This window comes from Talpa occidentalis, unplaced genomic scaffold (assembly GCF_014898055.3).
Source record: "Talpa occidentalis isolate TD23 unplaced genomic scaffold, MPIMG_talOcc4v2.1 talOcc4.7, whole genome shotgun sequence".
In the NCBI taxonomy this organism is placed as follows: domain Eukaryota; kingdom Metazoa; phylum Chordata; class Mammalia; order Eulipotyphla; family Talpidae; genus Talpa; species Talpa occidentalis.
The window spans coordinates 52,005,360-52,032,443 of NW_023605083.1; the positions used below are offsets into that span (position 1 = coordinate 52,005,360).

Genomic DNA, 27,084 nt, shown 5'->3' on the forward strand with positions numbered 1-27,084 from the left:
GGGCAGCTTCGCAACCCAGCGCTCAACGGCTGCGCCACCGGGGAGGCCCTATTACCCATTTTTAGCCTGTTTCCTACTGTGCAAAAATGGGTCCTCTAATTTTACCTTTTCATTATATTCTCTTTCTTCCTAGCAGTTGACATTTCCAATCTTTTTCCTGGCCCAACTCTTAAGGCTATGATCAAATAAATTATATTCTGTTTTACGTGCTAGACACTTCGTTCTCTGAGATCAGACTTAAATTTTTTCACTATATCCACAATTGGCTGGCACTGTCCACTTCTTAACAGATGGTCTATGAATGCTGGCAAACAGAACCAATGTTGAGCTTATGTTTCAGGACCCTTGCTAAGGACCAACGAATTGATAAAGTACTTCAGTTAGGGGGAAATGATGCCCTGAGCTAATCCCATACAGGCTTTGTGGACCCCACCCCCACTCCAGACTAAAGCCATCAAGACTTTGGGAAAGACAAATCCCATCACCACCAAAGGGAGGGTGGCTGGGACCTGAGGGTGGAGTTGGGCAGCCAGGTTGGATATAAAAACCAAACACGTGTGCCTGCAGTAGAGCATTGATAAGTCCTTTTTAAGCGCGTGGGTGAGGACCCACAGTCAGGCACCCCGTTTTTAATCGGGGCTGCCCTATAACACTTCGATATTAGCAAAGTTGTACAGATCGGTATATTACTGCTAAATATTAAAACAAGGCGAGAGAAGAGGAACCTAAGCCAGAAGCTCCTAACACAATCCTGTAGCATCCAAGAAAGTGACTTCCAAGGACCAGTATTAACTTTAATCTTTAGTAAGAGCTCTTCAAGACTCACAAAGCGTTAAATCTGTTGCTTTGTAGTCAAGAAAAAGCGAGCCGGAAGCACCTTGGGGTGAGTCAAGTTCAACTTCAACCCAAAGGTGGAAGCCTAGCGCACAGAAGCAGCTAGACACCAGACAGCCTTAAAGAAGCTTCTCCTTTGCTGGGGGTCCCCTGCCCGAGGCAGGGCTCGGTTCCCACGCCACGTGGCTCCGGGACAGTGTCCCAGACCGCGAGGGAGGAGGTGGAGCGAGCGCTGAAGCCAGCCCAAGGGCATCACGGAAGCTGTAGTTTTTCTCGCAGGCACAAGATGCGAGCCCCCCACCCTGGTTTTGCCCATTAAATAACATCTATTCCGTGCAAATCATTTAAAGAGCCCCCCATTACAGATGCATCCTAGGTAGCATCTATAAAGAAGCTGAAAAGAAGCCGTGCAGGGGAAGGGGCGAGGCAAGGTTGGTAAAGCAAAAGATGAACTGCTCGCGGGGCAGAGAAAGGGTTAACAGCTGCTACGCATGCGCACAGAGAGCAAGGCGGGTGGGCGGAGACGGAAGACGACTCCTGGGAGCCGTGTTTTCCCCGGAAGTGCCTTCCCTCCTCTCGGGTCCGCGCGGACGCGGTTTCCTTACCTCATTTGTCCTCGCCCCTCCCCGTCCCTCTACGCGTTTTGGTTCCTGGTTGGTGCTTCCTGGTCGCAGCTGCGGCAGTGAGTATGTGTGTGACGGACCCCTCGCCGCCCGCGGCCGGGGACCCCTCGCTCGCCGGGCTGTGGAACTAACGAGTGTCCCCTGGCCGGCTCCTGCGTCCCCCGTCTGTACCCCACTCTTGGCGGGGTGCGGCTTGTGGCCCCTCCGTCTAGCTCTGCTTCACGCGATTTGGCTGACCTTTTGGGGTGTCCACTTCACTATGTCCGATCAAGGCCGAAGGCCGTGGTTCAAAAGGGCTGGGTGTCCCTGGCCCCGATGGGCGTGGAGTTTCTGCCGATTTTACCTTCGCCACCTCCCGAGTACTCTGTCTGGTTTAGGGAAACTGATCAGTATGTTAAACGCGGAGGTCTCCCTGCTCTGAGGGTGAGGGCCGAACCTTCCTGGGCCAACTTCAGCCTCTGTTGTTAGAAGCAGCAGCGGCAGCTGTAAGGCCAGGACAATTTCAGGAGATGTGCACCTTTTTCCAAGTAAAACAAGAAGACTAGGACAGTGTTCTCTAAGATTCCTTTTATCCCTGACATCCTGTGAGCGGGCAGTTAACTTCAACTTTAAGGAAGAGCTGCCGGTGCAGAGGGAAAACGCTGGGAGTCAGCAGGCCAGAGATCTGCTCTGGCTGGGGACCTAGAAATCTCTTCTTTAGGCTGCGTCTACCTTAATTTCAGCTTACAGGGTTGAATTCGATCTTTTAGGGGCCTTTAAAACTCAATGGATAAATAAACTTTTCAGAGCCCAATTCTCGATGTGTAAAGTAAGTTTTGAATTTGACGACTCAAGTTCCTAACAAAGCTCTTGAATCTGTGTTTTGAATACTTCAGGCTATCACGTCCAAAAATGTTTTAACTGTGTGTATGTTTACGATGATGTTATGCTTTTGGAATTGTTCAGCCCTGCTGTTTTCAAGAGAATTGGAGGATGAGGAATTAACTGAATAGGAAATGGAATTGAGGGCTGTAAAAATAACTGGCTACAAGGAAAAAGGAGGGAAAGGTGAAGGAAGTGTTTTTAGATAGGATTAGTTCTCATAAAAGACTTTATATATATATGTATATACACACACATATGTACATATGTATATATATCCCAAGAACAGCTGACAGGTCTGAATAAATTTAGCATAATTTTCTCCCACCAAGCTCTTGTGTTCTGTGTTTCTCTTTTTTGATGACCATTGTTTGATACATTTGGATTCTCTACCCTAGTCAGATTTCCTTCAAAGTGTAAGTCAGATTTGAAGAATGGACAGGAATTTTAACACTGGATATTTTAAAAGTGTTTCAGTCTGTCACTGTGAGGATGGTACACTAAGTAAATTTTAACTTGAAAATAAACTTTGTCCGTAATCACTTTCCCAGGAAAACTGGGTTTAAAATCAGCCTGTGGATTTGATTCAAATCTATTGGATAAGATATGTATATCTATATCTCAAGAAGAAACATCTAGGATAAAGTTCTTTAGCAGGAAATAACATACTGTCAGGGATGAGCAGTAGGAAGGCTGTTAGAGTGGAAGTGTTGGCTTTACAGACTGTGAAATCTGAAATTTTACAAAATTGAGTGAATGGGTACCACTCTCTCTTTTGAATGAGAACCATTGCAGTTATTCTCTATAGGTGTTTTGTATTTGTTAAACCATTTTTATTCTTTAGATAAGTTTCAATCCCAAACCGATTTCTTAGGTTATTTCAGAAGAACCATCTTTTTTTGGTCATGGGATTGCTTTAATCAGAGTATCAACTTGGGAGGTCTTGGACTGTGAACTGACAAATTCAAATTACACTTTTCTTTCCAACTGAAATACATCTTTCATAGTTTTAACACTCTACTGAGAAGTAAAATGTATATTTGTGAGGTAAATTTAGGTGTTCAAATCATTGCAAATTAAATTGGAGGAAGGTTTTTCAAATTGAAAACATTTAAAAAATTTTATTTTAAAGTTTTAGTGAATCCACTTGGCATCACTTCTAGCTTGTTCTTAGCAAGCTACAGAATCTTGGGTAGGCCTCCTTAACAATTTGGACCTCAGTTTTCTTACATATAAATTGAAGTTTTATAAGCTGTCTTTCAGGTTTAAAATTTTGTGACTTCCATAGAGACCTTTTGTTGTCCATTTAAGTGTGCTTGAGAATTATGTACAGTGACCAAAAAGCTGAGAGCCTTCTGAGTCTGTCTATCTACATTTATTTCAGATTCATCTTCCCAATATACACTTAAAACAAAAGTAAAGTAAATGCATTTGAGTGTAATTAAAGTAATAACATAAACCCAAAACAGCCTCACGCAAATCCTAACCTTGGCATACATAAGCTATATAAATAGAAGAGCAAGTTATGCTAAGTACAATTTTCAAGTACAGAAGGTACAAAATCCTCTTAAGGGCCATGGGGGCTAAACTGTTAAATTCATTTTTCTACATTTCAGGGAAAGAGATAAACCCTTAGACTCAAGGAAGTCAGTTTTTATTATATTTCTGTAGTTTATTTTTGGCATACATTCACAGGTGTGCCTATGGCTCTATTCTTAATCCCTTTCTTTTGGGATGCCTCCAAGAGTAGTACAAATTTGTAATTCTGTAATTTAGCTCTTTAATTTTTTCTGTGCTGCACCAGAATTATGTTTTATCTTAAGTCCACACTGGATCCTCAGGATGGATCCAGTAAGGATTTTGAAGGAAACCTAATTCCTTTGACTTCTTTTAGAATTAATTTACCTATTAAATAAAAAGGAAAGGATTCATCTTTTATTGGAATTCCTCTGAGGCTAACATTTCAATATAAACTGATAAATGCTATGAGCATTATTATTCAGATAGCCACATTCAACTTGTACCACAACAACAGCATAGCAACCTAAAGGACATTACAAGAAAGGAACAGGTATTTTATACCTTTTAAAAGAAAAAAAGAAAGACTTGAAAAGTTGTATTCTTTCCAACTTTATTGAGATTTAATTGGCAAATTATGTAAATTTCACTTGTACAGCATGATGATTTGATCTACATATATATTGTAAAATGATTACCACATTAGTTTACCGTTACCTCACAGTTTTACATTTTTGTGTGTGTGGCTATTGGCAGATTCCAGGTATATAGTGCTGTTATTAATAACCAGTTACTCTGTGTGACTTTGAGGGAGTTATCATTTAACAAAGTGCTTATAGTTCCTGTCCTTCTGGGGTTTGTGATCTGTGCTTGTACGAGATTTTTATTGAGTTATTAGAAATCTGGTTAGTGTTTTGAAATGTAAAGTGCTATGGAAGTGTATAGAGAGGACATTTAGTCTTGTGGGTCAAAGAAAGCTTTCTTGAGGAAGTGATGTTTAAGCTGAGTTGAAGTTAAGCAAGATTTGTTATGATCACAGTAAGATGGCAAAATATTCCTAAAGCTAGGCGTTTTGCCTCAATTTTAGGTTTGTAGTAAGTTTGTATTTTATACACATCTTTATAGCTCTCATGGAAGTAAACCAGGTTTATCAGATATTTTTATGTATTCTTTGGGTCAAGGATCAGGGGGCCATTAGGTTAATTTTCAATTGAGAATAAAAATATCACATCAAAATATAAGATATGATTGTTGTTACCTATTGTGGGTTCTATTCATAGTTGGAGTAATATTCATGTTTGAGAATTTATACCTGAAAAGAAAAAGTACAGAACCAGAACAAGGAAAAAGATGAAGAGTGAATAGACTAGTGAGAACTACCAAAAATATTTTTGCAGTTTTTTTGGAGAGAAAGTGGTATCTGAAACAGTGGCTCAACTTGTTTTTCCTTCAAACTTACCTGTGAAGTATGACCTTTTCATTAATAACTATACCTCAACTTATTAGTAATTTTTATTTGTCAGGTGCCATCCATTATTAGAGCAGGTCACAATAAAATTTAGAATCCTTGAAAGAAAGGTACTCTGATAGACAAAGGTATCTTAATATGTCATTAAGAAAAGTGATGTCCTTCACATGTAAATTAGGTGTAAAGGGTGCTACCAGGTATGATCTGAGCTTTTAAAAATATATTCTTTGTATTACTTTCTCTTTTGCAGCATCAAGGTTAATTTCCATGATGTTTGGTGGTTATGAGACTATAGAAGCATATGAAGATGACCTTTACCGTGAAGAGTCATCTAGTGAACTGAGTGTTGATAGTGAGGTGGAATTTCAACTCTACAGCCAAGTTCATTATGCCCAAGATCTTGATAATGTCATCAGGGAGGAAGAACATGAAGAGAACTCTGGGAATTCTGCATCATCCAGTAGTAAATCAAATCAGAAGAACTTAATTATCCTTTCAGATAGTGAGGTCATCCAGCTATCAGATGGGTCAGAAGTCATCACTTTGTCTGATGAAGATAGTATTTATAGATGTAAAAGAAAGAATTGTAGAGCCAAAACAAAAGAAAAGAAACAAGGTTCTCCTGCTTCTCTTTGTTCTGATGAATTGGCTGATCAGAAATGCAAGAGGGATGTTGACAAACCTAAACCCCAGGGGAGATCAGAAAAGATCCGGGAGGTGATGATTATAGAGGTCAGTTCAAGTGAAGAGGAAGAGAGCACCATTTCCGAGAGTGATAACGTGGAAAATTGGATGCTTCTGGGATGTGAAGTTGATGATAAAGATGATGACATCCTTCTCAACATTGTGGGATGTGAAAACTCTGTTAATGAAGGTTAGTATCATATTGGCCATTTTGAAAAGTAGTATCATCTTTAATAAGGAAGACTGCTTTCCCTAAACAAAAGACCAATAGGGTCTCTGCTCCATTTAGTCTCTCACCTTTTGGTCTTGTGTTATGGCTTGTTTCTCGTGAGACTCTCTTACCAATGGCAACTCTAATGGTGGTCTGTCTGAACTCAGAAAGAGTATGTCAGAATATCAAAGACACTCTGCTTCTGCCATAAACATATTTATAGCTGCTTCTTCCTGTTTGGCTAGAGCCAGTTCTGGACCTGAAATCTTAGTTTCCCTCTCTCTCTGCTTGGTACCACAGGTGAGTACTCCATCTATCTGCATAGGTCCTGTGTCCTCATTCGGCCAATTCTGTTGGGACCACCTCTTCCTTAGTCATTTGCTTTCTCAAGAGTTAGGCAGATAGCAAGCATGGGGAATGCCAGGTACACACAGGATATAGAATTAGGATTTTAGGAACTCTATAGTCAGTAAAATTAGTAATTTATGAAGAACTGTAAGTCTGTAGTAGACTGTAAGAGAGAATGTAAATTCCGATAACCACATCATTGAGGATTAAAATTTTGGTATTACCATTATCTCCTTTGTCACATATAGTCATTGAGTCTTGATGCTTATTCCTTTAAAAACTTCCTTTTCTGGAAAAATCTAGTCTCTGGCAATAGTTTCTTAAATGATCTTTTTATTTTCCCTGCACACTGTTGTTGAACTAGTAGTTTTGAAATGCTCATGGTACTTTGCTGAAATGCTCAAAGTACCCAGGGTACTTTGATGGCACCCACTTAGAGGAAATGATGACATTGAATGTAGGTCATGCTTTCGAACCCCTGAGACTGACCAACAGTTTTTTATTTTTGAAGTTAAATAAAAAATATTTAGATTTCCAAGCTAGAGGATGTCCTGACCACTTGTCTTTTGCTGTTGTGGAATAGCAGCCGTAATAACTAAAGAAATGGGATGCTAATCAGGGTTTACTCTAAGAATTTGATTGCAAAGAGAAGAAAAGAAGTAAAACAGTCACTAGAACATAGAGCAGAATTGGGCCAAGTTTTGGTAGAATAAAGGAAATCCAATAATGTTTTCAGGGTGGAAGAGATAAAAGTTTTTGAAGAGGAGAGATTAAACCTGTTTGGTAGATTGGGGTGGGGAAGGCAATTAAGAGATGGGATCAAGGGTGTGTGTGTGTGTGTGTGTGTATAGAGAATTAGTTTTATAGAGAATTAGTTTTAAAAGAGAAGACACACAGCATTGATTGCCAATTTATCAAATATCTATAGAAGTAGAGAAGAATGAAATCTGTTGGAGAGGAGTGAATGAGGGAATATATGAGGATCTGTGTGTGACTCTTGGGGAAATGAAAGTGGGAGTAGATGTGGGCAGGGGATACTTGGAAACTTAGAGTGTGGAAAGGATTTTAAGAGCTCTGGGGGAGTGACTCCCAATATCTTGAAGGTGATAACAACTAACTAACTTAAACAATATTGAAAACTGAAATTATTTCCGAAATAACTTGATTAGTTGTATTTTTAATATTGTTAATTGAGAAAATGCATGTTAACAAAAAGCTATTATTTGGTAATCTCTTACATGACTTTGTATTTTATGAACTACAACATTGTGCACTTGAAAAATATTCATCCTTATAAGGAGGATATTGCATATATATATACACATTCTTCATGCCTCTGGGTTACCATTGTATTAACTAATTCGGCAGCTCCTTTAGTACTTTGAAGATAATACGTTGGAAATCATTGTGTTAGTCAATCAGCAATAAAACAAAAGAATTGCCTAGCATTAGTATTCAGTCAAAATTGAAACAATATGAACTTGTAGAACTTATTTTTAAGAATTTTATAACTTTTCCCAGTAATACGTGGTTCCTGGAGCAAGATGACAGAAATCTAATGATCCAGTGTTAGGAAGAAGGTAGCAGAATGTCACGCAACTGGTTCCATCAAACACTAATGTGTTCATAATGATAAAACATTTTTTAAATTCAAGTTCCACATGCCTACCTTGCTGAATATTTCCATTTGAGTATCTTATTTTTCATTTCAGATTAATACTACTGTAAAGCTTGGTACATTGAAAAGAAAGCTTATCTTTCTACCGTAAGAGGACCAGGTTAACTGGGAGGCAACTCACAGGAGAACTGGGGTTTGTCAGGTCAGATGAAAGGGAGTTTTGTAGGGTAGTAAGGATGAGGTAGTTGAACCATATGGAAATGAGAATTGTACAAAGAGGGACTGATGGATTTAGTCAGTTATGTCTTATAGGAATGAAGAAAAGAAGGTTAGTAGTCAGGTATATACAGAAATCTAGAAAACAACTTTAGTATTTTATGTTATAAACAGACAATAAAGACATGTCTGGCTGTAATTCACCTGCTTTTTTTGGGAGGTGGAATATTTGTATTTATTGAGATAAAATTAACCTAATATAAAATTAACCATTAAAGTGTTCAATTTGAAAAAAAAAAATGTGTTCAGTTTGGTGACATTTAGTATATTCATAATGTTGTGGAACCATAACCTCTCTCTAGTTTCAGAACATTCCCAGCGTATCGAAAGGAAACTCCTGCATTCATTGAACAGCCATTCTCCATCTACCCCCCTCCCTCAGACCATGGCAACTACTAATCTGCTTTCTGTCTCTGGATATATCTATTCTGAATATTTTATGTAATAGAATCATCTAGTATGTAACCTTTTGTTTCTGCCTTATTTCAATTATCATAATGTTTTGGGAAGTTTATACATATTGTGGTATGTATCAGTCCTCTTTTTAAAGGCTGAATCATATTCCATTGTATGACTAGACCATTTTTGTTTATCCCTTCATCTGTTGATAGACTTTTGGTCGTTTCCATGTTTTGGCAATTACAGTGTTTCAGTGAACGTTCATGTATAAGTATTTATCTGAATACCTGTGTTGGGAGTGGAATTACTGGTATTTTTATGTTTCATTTTTGAGGAACCATCTTTTCCCATAGTGGCTGCAATATTATATATCCCCACCAGTAATATATCCCCCGTAGACTTCCAATTAACTGCATTGTTTTTTATGATGACATGTCATGTTGCACATTTATTTGATTTGTTCATTGATTCCATTATTTCTACAGTTTTTTTCTCCCAGTATTTTGTTTTTCATAATTTTTACTTATTTTGGTTTATGTTTTTCTAGAATGGCTATTTTTGCATCATATTTTCCTTACATGTTTTCATCTGTTGATAGTTTTTAAAGAAACTGTTTCATTCTTATAGGTATGTATTCCTTGAAATTTTAGTGCACCTGTGTGTGTATAAATTTATGCCATTTTTTTCTGCAATATTAGTAAAACTATTTGATATAAGACCTAAGTACTTCCAAGTTCTTTGTATATCCCTGTTACCCATATTGAAATTTATCCCTATTCTAGGCTCCTAGGGTTTTTTGTTTCAGCCAAATTTAAACAAGGTCTGCAGTTCTGCAGATTAGCTTGCTTGATTCTTAAAAACTTTTGATTCTTATAAACTTTTATATAAAGTATTCATATATTCCTTAATTTTATTTCCTTGATCTGCTAATGCCATAATCCTATTTCTTTCCAGTTAATAGACAATATATTTAGTACTGATGTCTATTTGAGTGTGTTGTTATTTTCTAGTCATTATCATTCCATTCATAAATAGATTTGGGAATAAATCTGGTTCAGTTTATATAATAATTTTTGGAGAAAGGATTTTTTTCATGTCAGTGGAAGTTTTTGGAAATTCTGGCACACTTTTGAAATAATTGTTAAACAGAAGCAGTAACATTTTGTATACTGTTCCCTCAATCCCCCAAATAATGTCATGTTTAAAATGTTAATAAGAGATTGCAAACTCCTTGAAGGCAGATCTTTTCCATATTCAAAAGTCTCCTTATAATATTTAAAGTCATTTCTTGACAATACATCACTTTGTTTTCCAGTGATTGTTAAAATGATCAAACTGAGCATCTGTTCTATGTAAAGTACGGTTAGTATTGCGGATTTAAAGTGGTAAGAGATAATTTTAACCCTAAGTGATTAGTGTTTCATTGAACGATAGAATATAATAAACTAAGTAATTTATTGGAAGCACCTTCTTAATCATGGGAATTAAATCTCTCAAGTGTGGTTGAAAACAACACCGTATAAAAAAATTGGATTAATGAATTTGAGGTAGTACAGGAATGTATGAAAGACTTTATAAGTTCATATGTGTTTCCCATTGACTATTATTAAGTCAGTAGTAATGAGGTCAGTTCAGCATCATTGTTGCTCTGTGTAAACTTCAGGCTCTCCCTTACTACTTTAGTGTCAGTGAGATGATTACATATTTGTTTTGTTTCAGCATACAATTAGATAGTACACAATCAGAAAGGTAAAACACAATTTTCCTTTCTATTATTATAAATATTCAGTACTTTTCCTATTTTATATTTGAAGTTGTTGATTAACTTTCTAAGGAACCATTGAGGATTAAACACGAGTTAGCCAGGCCTTCCTCCATAGATACAGTTTTATGATGTTTCTTTTTTTTTTAAAATTTTTTTTTTTTTTTTTTTTTTAATTTTCTAGAGGCATGTCTTATTTATTTATTTATTATTTGTTTGTTTGTTTGGTTTATACATGCACTGGGTACAGTCAGAAGCGCGGGAGGGTGAGAGAATTCACCAGAGCCAGAGCGGGGAGCAGAGCAGGCAGAAGGACCGAAGGACACTGCTGAGGGGAGCAGCGGGCGGCAGGAGAGGTCTGCGCGCCATGTGGGACCCTCCTCCGGTGGCCGGGGAGCAGCCGGGGATTGAACCGGCTGCAGAGGTTGCAGGCAGCTTCGCAACCCAGCGCTCAACTGCTGCGCCACCGGGGAGGCCCTATGATGTTTCTTATAGCAAATTCATGCCAAAACGATGGCCTTCGGTGCCTATTTCCTTTGGCTCTCAGCTCTCTCTATTGAAGGATGTAGGTCTTTATTACTATTTAGGTTTCATTCCCCTCTCTTTATTTTTTCCTAACCCTTCTTTATATAAACTATGCCTGGTCTGTCTTTTGGTTTCCTTTTAAAATTCTCATCCTTTACCTTTATTATATTTTCAGTGACTTGCAATTCAGATCTTCTGGTTGAAGGAAAGATGCACCAATACAACATATTTTATAATTTGTATGGAGGATCTCAAAACAGGAAAAGATTACTGTATAAAATATCCGAATTATAGGGACAAACACTGAGTGTTATAGAAATTATTAAAGAATAATTAGAAGTTTATTTTCCTGCATAGAGAAGTGATTTTATTAGCTTTAGAAGTAATTGTTAACTCCATGTTAATTTTTTTATTATGGAAATTTTAAAAGTATACAAAAATAGAATGTTTTAATGGACTCACTGCCCCATAAACCAGCTTCAGTAATTATCAAATAGGACTAATTTTTTTCCTCCTCTATAACTCCATACCCCAGTGTTATTTTGAAGTAAATCACAGATAATGTATCATTTTATTCATACATACATGCACATTTCTACATGTATTTCTGAAAGATGAAAGTTTGTTTTTAAGAAACATAATCATGCTAATAACTCCTTTATCATTATTTACCTAGTCAGCATTTACATTTCCCTGATTGATTCTTAATTTTTTTCTCTTACAGCGTTACTTGATTCAGATTCATTTTTTATAATTGGTTTATAACTTAAGTGTTCTTTATAAAGTCCTTCTTTACCTCTTTTCTGTGTTTTTTTTTTTCCTTCCTTGTAAATTAATTATACTGGATTGTTTATCCTTTAGAATTTCCTGTAGTATGAATTTTGTGGTATTTCCTGTGTATTGGTAGTTAGATTTTGAAGCTTGATTAAATTCAGGCTTCTCTCCAAGACTATGCTATCTGAATGATTATGATTATTCCATGATTATGCTATCAACTAGATACAAAGATTAGGTTCATTTGTTTTTTTTTTTTGCTATTGATGTTCATTTTTCAATGTTAGCTTTTAAAAATGTAGTTTGTTTTAATATTATGTAAAATGTTTGTTCTCAAATTCAGATCAACAAGACAAGGTAAAATATATTCAGAGAATTATACTTTCTGTTCAGTCTTCACCCTGTTCCTGTCCTTCCCCTTTATCAGTAATTATTACATGAAAATAGATGTTTGTACTTAATATTTAAAAAAGTGTATATACATGCACATGCACATATATGCAAATATGTATATATCTTCATGCCCTCTCTCCCCTTTTTAAAACACTCAGCACACTATCCCCACTTTGTTCTGTTTCCTTGTTAAGGGTATATCCTGGTGATCAGTCCATAGTAATATGTGGAAATGTTTTGCATTTCTATGACTGTGGATTTTTTTTTTTATCTTCTACGGTAATCTGAGCTGGACATATTAGGCATATAATAAATACTTTTGGAAGTGAATGAATGGAAGTTAGAGAGATAGTTGACGAATGATGTACTTGTTATAGTCTCCAACAAGTAATAGCCTAGTTTTGCTTTCAGAAGTGTATTTTATACTTACTCCTGGCTTAATGTTTCTTTCTTATTTGAAAGATTTCAACAAGATTAAAGAGGTTCATATTTTAAAAAGAAAATACCTTTTGAAGAAGGAATAATATAACATATTTAGGAGTTGAAGAAGCCATGTTAATTCCACATCTGTGACTATTGTGGTGATTTACATGGCTGTGATATATAGAATTTTACATTAATGTAGTTCTCCTTTTCAGTACATGCAGTTTGGTACATTGTTCCTTTCATTTGCCAGCATTTGGAGTATAGTGGATACCTTGTAAATCTTAAGTGAATTTAATTGAAGTTCTATTTTGTATATAGAGTGTTGCTTTTTTGACATTGAAGTAAAATCATGGCATTTAATGACTTAAGGCAGTAAGTTTTTGAACTCTTTTTGTGTTAAGTCGTTTCCCCCCACCTTCCCACAGGCACATAAAAATTTTGGATAGAGCTTCACAGGTGAAGAATTGACTCATTGAGGCAGTTGCTGAATCCCAGGCATTTATTAGGCACTCAACCAAGACTTGTCAACAATTAAAATTTGAGGATAGTGAGTTATCCATTTGAATTTCAGTTTTTGAAATATGTCATATTTGATCTGGGTCGTCACAGGTACTGTTTTTTTGCTGGCTGGATCAGTTTGTTCCTTGCCTGGCTGATACCTGCTTACCCTCCAGGCCTCAATTTAAAATCTACTTCTGAATGAGGTAATAGACATAGGTTCTCAATTAGTGGTGATTATTAGGTCTGTTACAGCTCTGTATTTGTCTAGTTGTGACTGGGGGCAACTTAATTTCCTTATTGGTAGCATTAATTTTACTTAATTAAAGTTTAAAGCTAAAATTAGACAACAAACTAAATGTCATAAGGAAATATTTTGACAAAACTTAAGAAATATGTTCTTGATAACTATGGCAAGTATGGGCATATAACTTCCACATGCTATATTTGAATTTAAAGTTCTCACATCTTTTTGTGAAACCATGTTGATATTGAACAACATGTCTCTAGTATGGCACTTTGCTTAAATAACTTTCATTTTATGTGGTAATATTTTGTAAACTACTAGTTAAACCTAAATCTGAAATCTTAGAATCAGTCCAACAGTTACTTAAAGTGTATAAACCATATACCACTAAGGTGTTTGGATTTAAAATTTGCTGTGTAGTCCCTATCCTTACAAACCTTAAAATGCATGACAATATGGAAAGATAACTCTAACACCAGAGTTAAATACATTTCTACAAATATAAGAGATGTCCCAGCACAGCCCTAATCATTTCTACATGAATGTAATAGACTTTTTTAAAAAGATTCCTGTAGATAGGCAGAGTACAAGATTGAATTGAAAAGTAGCCCTTTCAGCTGAATCTTGAAGCATAGATAGGATTTAAAGTTCAGGTTAAATGCAATAAGGAAGAATAGAAGCTGAAAACTCTAATAGAAATGCAAGACTATAAGATACCATTAATGTTTAATATATGACTGGATATTTTTACTGGTAATACCTGATGGGGCTACTCCAGTGTTACCTCAGTTCAAAATAAATCATTAAAAAATGTAATTGGGTATTTTAAGCATTTTATTATCATACACACTTGTAGAGGCGACCTCAGTCTAAATCAGAAAGGATATTTATGTATTGCATATGTTCACTATGCTGTTGGATGATTTCTTAGTCATTATGTTGTTCTAGGTTTCCTACCTGTTTCTTGCATATATATTTCCTTTTTCTCCCCTTGAAGAAAATGGACATTTGATATAACTTTATAGCACATAGAAAAATTCAAGAGCTATTCAAAGTACAGTCTGTCCTAAAATAAACTTTGCTTCTTCATAGATTGTATTCTTCCCTATCATCTTTTAACATAGGAAAGGAGCATATTCTATTAGCTTTGGTAACATTAACAAATTAAACTTTGTTTTCAATGTTCTTTGGATCTTTAAAGTAGTGTTCCCCTCATCCCCTTCCCCCCGCATTCATCAGATAACCAGTCAGCTTAATTTTATAAATACAGTTTCTTGAGAGATCTTTCGGCCTAATTGGTCATATGAGTGCAATGCTGTTTGACATACTTCTCATTGATGTATAGTTTAATATCTTCCTCATTATTGAAAAATGGCCACATGCTATAGTTCCAGTGACTGAGAGCATCAAGGAGCTCCCTCCCTGATGTTTTCAGCTTTTGTAAGCCTGTACTACACAATTCCTAAAGCTGCTTTTGAACTGTGTCTCTAGTTGTAGCATGTCACCTTACACTTAACTATTGTAAGGGCATCTTTTTATTTAATTTCTAATTAGCATAATGACTTGAACTGGGTTATTCACTGTTCCATGGTGAAGTTGTCATAGGGAGAGAAGAAATAAAAATGTTCAATTTCAACTTTACTTGTAAATGGAGTGAAGTTTGAAAGCCTTTTATGGCCATTGTTCAGCAGACTGAAAATCTCATTAGAAATCCCAGAAATGCTAAGGCAGCTTTGGGTAGGATTTTAATAACATTTTGGAATGTTGATATTGTATGTCGCTAATTTCTGTGATTTCACTGTTGATCAGCAACTTAGGTATGCACTCTTCCAAAGTCAATTTATGACTTTTAGTCTAAATTCATTTAAAGCAGCTTTTCTTTTCAGCAGTGATAAAGTACCTAAGGAGAGAATTAAAATTTACTTTTTTTTTACTTTTCTTTTAGAAACAAATTTGATTTTCCTAAAAGATATATTCAATTTTTTGGAAACTGCTTAATAAGAAAAGACCATAATATATCTTTATTGAACTAGTGACTTGGTTGCCTTTAAAATATTATTTTCTCACCTCATCTACAGGTTTGATTTCTTGGTTTTTTTTTGAATGGAGAAGCATAAAAAGTAGATGGGCAAAATTTTCATTATCTTCTTCTCATAGGAACTTGAATCCTGTTGTCTGGGTAAAGAGTTTTTAAATATAATTTTTTTATACCTGTTTGCTATAAAAATAATCATGTATTGCTTATAGTTATCACTTGTCTTAAGATAGGTATAATTTATAGGCAGTATATTTTTATAATTAGAAGTTAAATTTGATGTGAACTACATGTGATTGGACTTAAAGAATTTTTCAAAAGTAGTACAGAATGGAGAATATGTGGTCTTTTTTTCTTGTAAGAATAAAGACCATTCAGACAATTCATGTCTCTAAGTAGAAGTCCTGATTTTAAGATTTTACTAAATTTATGTTTAATTTCAAAGTAATTTGTTAATCTCTTGCTAACACTCTCCTTGGTTAACCCTTAATGAAGTGTTGACTTAATCTAAGTTTTTCAGCAGAAGTTTTTAGTCTCTCAATCATTGTTTATCTCTGTTAAAATTCAAGTTATTGTCATGGTTAAGTTTTTGGCATTTTGTTACTTGCCAGATTGTAGTCGATTCTGCTAATAATAAAGATATTTTAATTAAACATTTTATGTGTAAGGTTACATTTTTAAAATTATACAGATATACTTAAGAATACCTGAAAGAATAGTTTGACCTGTTTAAAAAATTTTTGAATCTTATTAGCATTAGTTCTGGATAGAGATGTGTTTCTGAGATTACAAATTACTTTTGTAACGCAGATTTAGAATCATGTAAATGCTAAGTAAAAATAGATTATTTAAAACTTGGATCTTGCCTGGTAAATGTGTAACTTATTTCTATGACATTTTACCTTTGAACTTCAACTTTTGTCATAGTTTTGAAAATTACAGGTGGACTTGAGCATATGCTCTTGTTGTTATCTTTTGCAAATATATTTTAAGGAAAGGTAGCATAATTCTATAAGGGGAAATAGTTTGTATTCTTTCCCCCTGCTTTTCCTGAAATGCATAGTTAACGTATAATTACCTCAAGTTGAGCTACTCATTGAATGTGGTTTTATTGACAATTCCCTTGAAGTGGGTAGGTCACATTTGGTTTTGCCTTGTAACTCTGTGGTGCCTGTGACAGAATTATCTACTCTAGAGAGGATAAGTCCCAATTTCTAGAAAACTTTTCCAATTCTCTTCCCATAATTATAGTTAATAAGAAATTCTAAAGATGTAGGAAATAGAATGGCTGTAGCTGTTAAATCAGATTGTTAAAGTAATGGAAAAGCTTTGAAAAGTCAGGTGAGAGGAATTCTGTGTATAAGAAAATGGCAAATACATTTAACTGAAGAAAAGAGTAAAGAAAAGGCATGTAACCACATTAATGCTGTAATTTAGTCCTTATATTGCACAATTCATTCTTTAGTTCTCTGTGATCTGATTTAAACAAAAATGAACTTTTGTCAGTTTTATTTAAAAACAGCATTATTTTTTACTTACAAGAAGTTCAGTTGCAATAAAATTACATTGTTGTCTTAGTAAGTATTTGAAAAATTATCTCACTCCTATATAATTAATATTTTGCGTTTCATTCAGTACCTTCTACTTCAAATCTTTTGTTTTTGTTTTAAAAATGATATAAATTTTGTGGAATAAGTAACTTAAATATTACTGTAAATGTGTTCTTATTTTAATCTTATTGATTGTTTTTTGTATATCAACTACTTCCCTAAAGAGGTTCATAACAGTCGACCCAAATGTTTCTGGATAGGTGAGTTACTGGTAAAAATCCATCAGGTACTAAGTTATGGAAAATTTATATTGATTCTTAATTCCATCACTTTTTTGGTTGTATTTAAGTCCTTTTAGTCTTCTGTTTGAGATATTCGAGTTTGAGAGATTTCCTTTATTACCAATTTAACAAATGAAATGTAATGATTGTACCATAGATCATCTAATTTTCAAGCCATTTTGGTTAGTTAAACTAACTTTGGTATATAAAATAGTTCCTTATAGAGTAGTCAAAAAGGAATTGTGTTTAGCTATTTCATCGTGCCACCATTTAGGTTAACATCAACAGTGAAGGGCTTATCTCTGACTTTTCTTCCTTTTGTTAAAATTTTTGATGGCTTTAAAATTATTATAGAAAATAGAGTTGTGAAGTAGATTGCTGATTGGTTGAGTCTTAATATTAAGCAATGGTCCTCTTTGTTTACCTATGTCACATATGTCTATTTTGATTGAAGGGGAAAAACTTAATTTTCTTTGTGGAATAGTGTGGATAGTTATTTATTATTTAAAAATTAATAACTAATAAAGTTTGTGTGGAAATCTCAAATGATATTTAGTAGTATACCTGCATCCTCAGCAGGCCTTTTTTGTGTCTATACAGATTTGTCTGCCTATTGTGACCGTTTGCCCTGATTTAAATTTCCCATGGCTTTGGGTTGCAGACTTGGTTTTCTGCAAGAGTGCCCATGCTTACATGGTCATATATTCTGGGTGACTTTTCCACTTTTTCTTTTTTGTTATTTTGTTGATTGCTAAAGGAAAAGAGGTTTTTTGTTTTGTTTTTTTTTTTTTAAACTTGTTTCTTTGTTTTGATCTTTCTTCCTTAACCCATCTATTTCTGTGTTGTTTTGTTTTGCAGATTGGAAGAGTTATTGTATGGATTTAGATCCATGGGGACAAACAGGGGAAAACTAATTTTGTTCTTGGTTTTGTTTTCTTAATAACAGGAGCAATTTAATTTTTGAGCTATTGAATAGGAGCTCAAAAGATATGTTAGCTTTATGCATGAAATTGATAGAAAATTATGAATCCCGAAATTTTCTATTTCATGGTGGTTGTACTGTTGGAATGAAAATGTTTTCTTATAATTGAACTAAGTAAATACTAGAAATATTAATTAGCCATTAAGTGGTACTATTATAAAATTTTAATTTTAATATGGTATATTCAAAAAATATTCATAGAAAATCAGTTGTAACCTAATATGTGATTTCTCTTACATTCAGTTTTTGCTCATGATGTGTATATATATTCATAGGGATTTATGAATATACATTTGATTGGAGTCATAAGTTTTTAACTTGACCAGATCTTAACAATTTGTCAATTCCTGTAAAACATGCTTAATTTACAGATGTGAATTTTGTTTCTTGAAACAACTTTATGCTGCTGAATGTTCAGTTCTTGGAGAAAGTACTGTGTTAATTTAAATATTGAGTAATTTGTTACTGTTGTTAGGGAAAAGGAAAGGCTTCTAGTCCTAACATCTTTCCAAAATATTTTTTGTTAACATTTGAAAACTTAAAAAAAATAAAATTAAATTAATCAAAGTCACTTCATTTACTTTTGTTTTGTGAGGATACCAACATACAGTAGCATTATTTAACTTAATTTTGTATTTATTAGAATAATATAAAATAAAAAGATCCTTCTTAGCATTTAAAATTTTTAATTTCCTAATCTATCTTGGAACATGATGTGATATACTATTAGCCAGTAGACTGTAAGGACTTTCTAATAATGATAAATAGGATGAAAATGACAATTTTCATAGTTATGATTTTAGTTTTCTTTTGTTTGATTAATTATACATTGTGACAGCAAAGTATCTAAAATTCTCTTTCTGGATGTCTGTCAAGTACTTTGGGAAATAGGATAAGGAGAAGCCTTCTTTCTTTGCCTGCAAATTTTAGTTTTTTCTTGTAGATTCTAGTGTCCCTAGAATATGAAACTGATTTATAGAATTTGTTATTACTAGCAATTCTAAGCAAATAGCATCATTGAATTTTTGTTTTTCAGTTTCACATTTTGTTTTCTAGAAAATTACTTAATATCAGTGAGCGTTTCAAACTAATAAAATGTATCTTCATAGTCTAATTAATTTTATCCATGCCAATTAAAATAATCTTTTGAACTTGTACTCTTTAATCATACTTATAGAGGTTTTATAAGTTTATAAAATTATTCTATTTCTCATTAGTGTTTTCAAAGGTCTTCTATTAGTTTACACTTGATGTTCATATTTCATTATTGATAAACACAACCTGTAAAATATATTTCTTTCTAGTATTCACATCAAATCAGGGTATAACCTTTGTTGTGAAAAATGATCCAACTGTGTGAAAGTATGCAGCTATAAAAATATCTAGAAAATCTTTTGTTAGTTAGCACTTCTTGCTATCAAATATGTAAAATGTTAGTATTTCTTCAAGTTCATGGCATAGCTTTTGTGTGTGTGTGGCTTTAATAAGAGAGCACTGTTGAAATTTGTTAAGAAAAGAATAAACTGGTGAAGTGCTGTTAAAAAACTTCACAATTGTCAAACTTTTTTTTTAAAGGTCATGATTGCTTGATGCCTTTTCCAGTCTTTATTTGAAACTCTCATTTTGTAGGATTTCTTTTTTGTTCTCGTCTTTTTTTTTTTTTTCCTTTTGGTAGTGGGTGGAAAATTCTTTTTAAAACCAATGACTAAAAGTATATAACCATTAAAGTATAATGGAAATAATTTTATTTTTATTCTTTGGTTTTTTTTTTTAAAGAAAATGCTGTGAAGGTAAGCCATTGAGGGTAAAATTACATTGTGCAGTGTGGTAACTGATTTGCTTTAGGGCTTTTAGCTTATAAAAGTAAAAAGTAGGCTCCGGATTAGAGCTTTAAATAGGGGTTGTCTGTGAAATATTTTGTGGTTTCTTTATTGCTTGGTGAGCCTGAGGTGTTTTTTATGTTTCAGTGTTCTAGATCATTGTTATTATTTCCTGTAAAAAAAAAATATATATATATAAAAAATATATATATATTTTTTTGTATGAGAAAAAACTGGTTGTGAAAACAGAATGAGAACTGGGTAGAAAGAAACCTCCTTCCCCAAATCTAGCCACCTGACAGGTGGAGATTTCTATGCCATTATTGGTTTACAAAAACATAGAGTGTTTGAACTCTCTATTTCTGAGAGATCACTTAAACTTTGATATATTTCAGAAAGTTTGATTGTGATAAGTATTATAATTTTAATTCTGTTCCTTATCCTAAATTAAATCTTAACCCTTTACAAAATTAAGAAAATAATGCCTTGATGCTAATTGCTAATATTTAATTAAGTTGTTGTTTTCAGTTTAGTAATAGTTCTTTGACTGTGATATTTGTTTGATTTTAATATGATAAACTAAAATTACAAAAAGACTATAAGGGATTATATAAAATTCATTTTGATGTTTTGCCATAAAGTATGTCTTGGTGTGTAATAATTTTATGTCTAAGTGTAAAAAGGACATCTATAGACTTTTAATATATAGGAAATTTGAACCTTTGAAGTATTGATGTAAGTTAACCAGAATCAGACTTTTTTAAATTGCAAGAACTTGAGGAAAAATACATAAAATATGCTAGAGATTGTTTATTTAGGTTTTTAGTGATTAGACTTATGAAATAGAAATAAGGCCTGCGATTTAATTTTATTTCAGAAAATACACTTATTTTAAAAACACTTATCTTAGAACTAGAAGAATCTTGTCAAGTATGTTAAGTCTATAAACATAATTATTTAAAATCAATAGTTAGGAAGGTGTGAGTTGCTAATGTCTTCTTTGCTAGAAGTCATAAACTGAAGAGGATGATAGTAAACTCTCATGTAGAGTTGTGTCATTTTGCCATTGTATGGTATTCATGAGTTGATATCATAAAAGCCTGCCGAACTTCACAGATGAATAAGGTACATTTTAATTCAGTATACTCACTCATAAGTTTTGTGATAAATCTAGAAAATTTTCTAAAAAAATATAGAAATCTTGCATTTTTTTGTCTGTTTCAGTTTTCTTATTAATTTAGACATAATCTTATTATTTGTTTTAAAGATTTATTTCCAGTAACATTACTGCTTGGATGTAGTCTTGCTATTCAAATTATATTTCATTTATCTATGACATTTCATCAACTAGCCATTACTACTTTAGAGTTCTTTTTGTGTTATTGTTGTTAAGGCACAGACTTCAAGTCTAAAGTAAGAGGTAGTATATATTACAGTGTATATGACCATTTCTAATTTGACCTGTTACTGTAAAGAAGGCTAACAAGTGTGTATGACTAGCCCACCCCTTCTGGAGCAGTTGAAAACAGGCCTGAGAAGACTCAAAGGAATTCTTTTAACTCCTAGCAGGGCCACGGGGTCAATGTCAGATTTAGTCATGCTGTTATTTTAGCCCAGTGGTCCAGAGAGATGACTGAAAAGTGAGTCTTTTATTTCTTTTTTTGTGTGGTTATTAACAGGATTAAATGTAAGCCATTGTGTACTTAGTACCAATTAGTTTCTCATCTGAGAGGTTCATTATGATTTTTTGTCACCCTTCGACTTGTAATATTTGTTTCATTGTTTGATTAGTTAAGGGACTGAATGGACTAAAGAAAAGTTTTATAGTAGTGATTTTAAAATTCATTGGGAATTTTAATAAGTAGACAACTTTGCAGATATGTAGACCTTGATTGAAAAAAATGAAAATTGTCATGGAAGATGGCAAAGTTAAGTAGATTATTGAAATACTTCTTTCCCTGTTGTGTTTTCCTTTAGCCTTAAAAAAAATTAATATGTCAAATAATACTTTCATAGTTTTTAGAAATCTGCTTCAGGTTCTTATATGTATTTCTAAAAGTTATTCAGTTCACTGTGAATATGTAATTATTGTCTGGGGGGCGCACATACCCTCCAAAAAAACAAACAAAAACACTTACAGTGTCTAGATTGGAAACGTAGTTTGGGCCATTAAAGCAGAACATAAGAAATCTAGAATAATGATAATTGTCAGGTGTAAAAAAGTCTTAAGTTAAAGGAAGCAACCTGAAGGTTAATTCTTTGTGCTAAGTAAAAATGGAAAGTTGTACGAGTTCTGAAAGAGGAGCATACCTAGCTTTTAAATTGTTTATTAGGTAGATTCTTAACTCTAAAAAAAATCTTATTAAGTAACATTCCTCATTTAATGTATGAAATATTTCAGTAAAATTTTGGACAAAAATTGCTCCTAAATTGGATTAGATATATTGACTTCAATTAAAGGCAAGTATACAGCACACCATTAAAACAGAATTAGTTTGTTAGTAGGTAATGATATGGGACAGTTGGTGTTCTAGCCTGTTGTTGAAGTGCACAGCTCATATTTTCACATACGTTCTCCTTTAAATGAAAATGCCTATACTCTGATTCATGCTTGGCATTGAGTTCTTTATTATACTATTATAGTAAGTATTGAGTATTATTATAGTTACTATTAAGTATTATGCTATTATATAAATATTAAGTATTAATTTAGCAAGTGCAATTACTGTTTTAACTTTTTTTTTTAAAAGAGCTCCTTGATTTATCTCACATTGTTTTATCATTTTTTAAAGATAACCTTGTACGAAGTCATTTGCTTGCTGTCAAAGGTTTTTGATATCTAGATTACTTTATTATGGAGTTGGTTGTTCACAATTTTATGATCCAAATAATTTGAAGAATGTAAATCCTGACATAGGTCATTTATCTCAAATTGGTTTCAGCCCTTCCTTTTTAAAAAGTATTTTTTATCCATTTTCCTTAGTCAATATATGTGTTGTTTTTCTTACTTTGCTTCTTAGTTGTAATTTAGGAAATATTTAGGTGCTCCAAATAAAAAAAAATTCCTCTATCTTATTACCATATAATTATATGACCACATTACCAAATTACAACTGCTCTGGTATTGGACAGTAGTCAGTTTCTCTTTAGTCTCTCCACATATTTTTAAAATTAAAATGTATGGTTGGTGTATTAGCTGCTGTATTTTTAATTAACTGGAAGTAAATCAAGAGTAACTTTCTGTTGTGATTTGTTGTTCATGAAATAGGTAAGTAGTTCCTTTTGAGATAGAAGTGCAATTTTTGCTATTCAACATTCCCATGAGATCTTTTGCAACTCAGAGGGAGTCTTTAGTATTGTGGTCTTATAACATGGAAAAGGGCATATTTAAAATAAAAATTTATTTCTCCTATTACTACTTTGTATTTGATTTTAGAAGAAGCTGAAAGATATAGTGTTAAGTTTAAGAACTCTCAGTATCAAGTGCTCTGTCATATAATCAAATAACTTGAAATTAGTGAATATCTTTATGGATTGACCTAATAAAACATAGCTACTAACATGAGCTATTTGTAATTTCTTTTAACTTCAGTGATCTAATAGAGTAGATCCAGATATTAACATTCATGTAAATGTAGGAAGTGTAAGGTAGGTCAGGTTATCCCACAGATAATTCTGTAGGACTTCTGTTTCTTTAGCATCTTGACTTTAATAGCAACTACTGTAATTGAATTATAGATGTCAGCTGAATAGTAATCACATCATTGATAACATTTTGTACCATTTCTTATATTTGCTACCCAAACATGTTCAAATTATGCTGTTTTTAAAACAGTTTAATGGAAATTTGGGAACTTAATACTATTTCAGCTTACGGCTACAGAATATTCTTTGTAATTAAAGTTCTAGGGATAATGGATGTTGTAATATAATTGAACAATGTTTTTTCCCATTAAAACTACTTTTATTTTATACTTTGTTTTTCTCTCTAACCAGGTGAGGCCTAAAATATGTTGCAAAAAAAACCCCAACACACTTTTTTGAAAGTGTCTATTGTGGAACTGTAAATGTATTATTTATTCTTTAAAGTTAAGATACAAAGTTAGGGAAGAAAATCTCCCAAGCTATATAAATCCCAGGAAGATAAATGGAAGTTTAGTGAATGAGGAATAGAATAGAAATGTCTTTTTGAGTCTGCTAGCTAAAATTTTATATCCGAAGCTTAACCTTTCCAGGCTTTCATATTTCTTACAATGCAAATGACTTTCTTTTGTAAAAGGCATGACAATCATGATAGTATTAAAAGTAATAGTTAATATAGTGCTTCTTTTTAGCATTTCAGGAATCATCCATAGTTGAGACTATACATAGAATTGATTTTTTAATGGCTTTTTAATGCAGAACAAACCTTTGTGTGTGTGTTTTTTTTTAAAGAATAAGAGCATTTAAACTTACTTTATTTGACAAGTTTTATTTCATTTTGCATGAAAAGTACTGAAATCCCTTATCTGCAAAATAATTGTTTAGATACTGTGATGTAAGTGGTTCAGCTACTGCCCTTTGACATTTAAAAACAGGATTAAAAATGATTACTATTTATCAGCTAATTTGAAGTACACTGTGACATATCAAAAATCAATTATAGAGGAAATTTTGCTCTTATTAAGAGCTCTGATGATATTGATGTTTGTATCTTATACTGACTTTTACCTGGTATCTTATAATTGTAGTAATTGTGGCTTTTAATCTTATTTCCATGTTGTATTTGGAAAAAAAGGCATGTATGATTCAGCAAATAGTAACCAAGAATTATATTCCCTTTCTATTCATTCAGTCAACATATAATCAGGGCCTCTTTTGAATCACCTTGTGAGCTGTGCTGATCCATACAAAGATGAATAGACCCTTACCTCAAAGTTCTTATAATTTAAGATAAGAGACCAGAGAGGAGTGGAAGGATAGGGGGAAGATAAAATATCATATGATGGGTGGGGGGAGGGGATGTGCAAACTCTTAATTCAGTTTGAGTAAGGCAGAGTTTCTCAGATTGGGTTCCTTAGATTCCTAGGGTCCACTTTGAGGTGATGGCTGTTTAGGTTAAGAATTATGAAAATTTGTACTTCGATGTTTAGAAAGATGATGTACCAGTTTTGAATAACAACACTTTGCAATAATAATTTGCAATTGAAAAACATTTGTTATAGAATGAAGTTTTAATTTCTTATGTAAGTGTTTCTCAATATGGAGCGTGTGTGTCCATGGTCACGAGAACCTTTCTTTTTAAAGGGGTTAGTTCATGCATTCTTAAGTTTGAGAAGCAAAGCCTATTAGGCTTCTGACCACATTTTGTATAGCAAGGACATCCACTTGGGAATTAATTTTTTTTTCTGGAGGCAAGGAAATTCAATTCGTTTTAAATCCCAAAATTCTTTGAGCTTTTTGTGAGTCACTACATTCCATTTAAGTTTTAAATTAATGGCAGGGCTGATGAATGGGTACAGTTTGTTTGATTTTGAACAATAATGAACTGTGAATTTATTAAATAGAGGATGAAATTTCTAAATATATTCTGAACATAAACTTGACCTGTTAAAATAATTTCGGTTGTAGCCTTCTACTCTACTTTTGAATAGTGTTCTATCTGGTGGTCAAAGCCATTTTGTCATTGATTACTTTCAGAGTCCAGTTTTACTTTCTGCTTATAGTTTTGCAATAAATTATCAGTTTCATTTCATTAAACTTAATTAAACTTAGATTATTTTGTACACTGTGGCATAGGATTTTGTTTCATAAATTAGGAGAAAACTCATGGAATAAATAAGAACTTTGTAGTTGTCTCAAGATATTTGGGTTTTACATTGGGTAAATTGAACATGCTAAGTGTAGGATTATCTGTACACAGTGTCCCATATATTGCAAAATTTGCGGGGAAACATTGAAGAATTTTTCCCCCCTACTTTCCCTCTTAAAATTTTTTAGGGACAAAAATACTGACACCTGTCCTCCCCCCAACAAACAAACAAAACTTACCAAAGTAAGAACTAGATGATTGCTTTCAGTTTTTGCATTTTTCTGAAATTTACCCAGGCTTTTAGAATGGGGAAATTCCTAGGAGTCTATTATTTTACCTGGTGAAAATACTATTTTGATAAGGGAGAGTAAACTACAGTGACATTTTTTGCCCCATCATACGTAGAATAATTTTGTTTCATCTGTAGATTCTTATTTTCTTATCGTGTTTTGCATGTAATATATGCTGCTTTGAGGCTATTTTGTTACTATTTGAGGTCCTTAATAGTTCATATGTCAGCTTGCCTTTATGTAAAAATATATTTAAGTCACTTTGACAGATACTTTAAATAGTAATTGGGAAACACATGAATTCACCATTGCCAGGTTCTTTTTTGTTTTGCCTTTCTTTTTTTTAATCCCTGAGCAACTGTAAGTATTTTTCATAATTTCGTATGCACAGAAATTCCATGAAACATTAAGAAGCTGCTAAAAGACTCAAGCTCTGAAGGAAGTCCCAAAGATACATCACTGCTTGACTGCAAACATTTTTAAGAAGTCACTGATTATAATGAACACAGCCTTTAATGGCAGTTTTTCCTCTCCTTTTCATGAGAATGTGACAGAGTGTCATTAAGGTTTTAGAAATGAATGCTCCTGAGGAAAGGAGGATCACTAGGACTACAATGATGCCCAGTATGTGGCCGTGGGATTCTCAGTTAGGCTCTTTTTAGATTTTTAATCAGGTTGCAGAAGTGGTTGGAGAGGAAGGGAATGGGAATAGACAAGAGCTTGGGGACACCTGTACACCAGAGCATTTTACTTTCTCATTGATTTCTTCAAATATTGAATTAGTAAAGTCCTATATAGAAAGGTAAACCAAATTCTGAATATTTTGAGGGTCAATAAACAAAGCATCCCTAACTGTATTTGGAAGTGTGT

At 33.4% G+C, this 27,084-nt stretch overlaps 1 protein-coding gene across 3 annotated transcripts in view; it reads left to right on the forward strand.

The window, feature by feature from the left end:
- The first annotated feature begins 1,390 nt into the window (after nucleotides 1-1,390).
- The window catches only part of ZCCHC7 (zinc finger CCHC-type containing 7), a 202,058-nt gene continuing 176,364 nt past the window's right edge, over nucleotides 1,391-27,084 (forward strand). The window contains exons 1-2 of one of the 3 annotated variants that reach the window (XM_054689193.1): nucleotides 1,391-1,520; nucleotides 5,555-6,178. In XM_054689193.1, coding sequence (XP_054545168.1) covers nucleotides 5,572-6,178 — 607 coding nt within the window. In that variant the 5' untranslated portion in view covers nucleotides 1,391-1,520; nucleotides 5,555-5,571. Of the gene's footprint in view, nucleotides 1,521-1,562; nucleotides 2,266-5,554; nucleotides 6,179-27,084 lie in introns of those variants that run through there. The other 2 variants (XM_054689192.1, XM_054689194.1) reach the window with 2 other exon arrangements.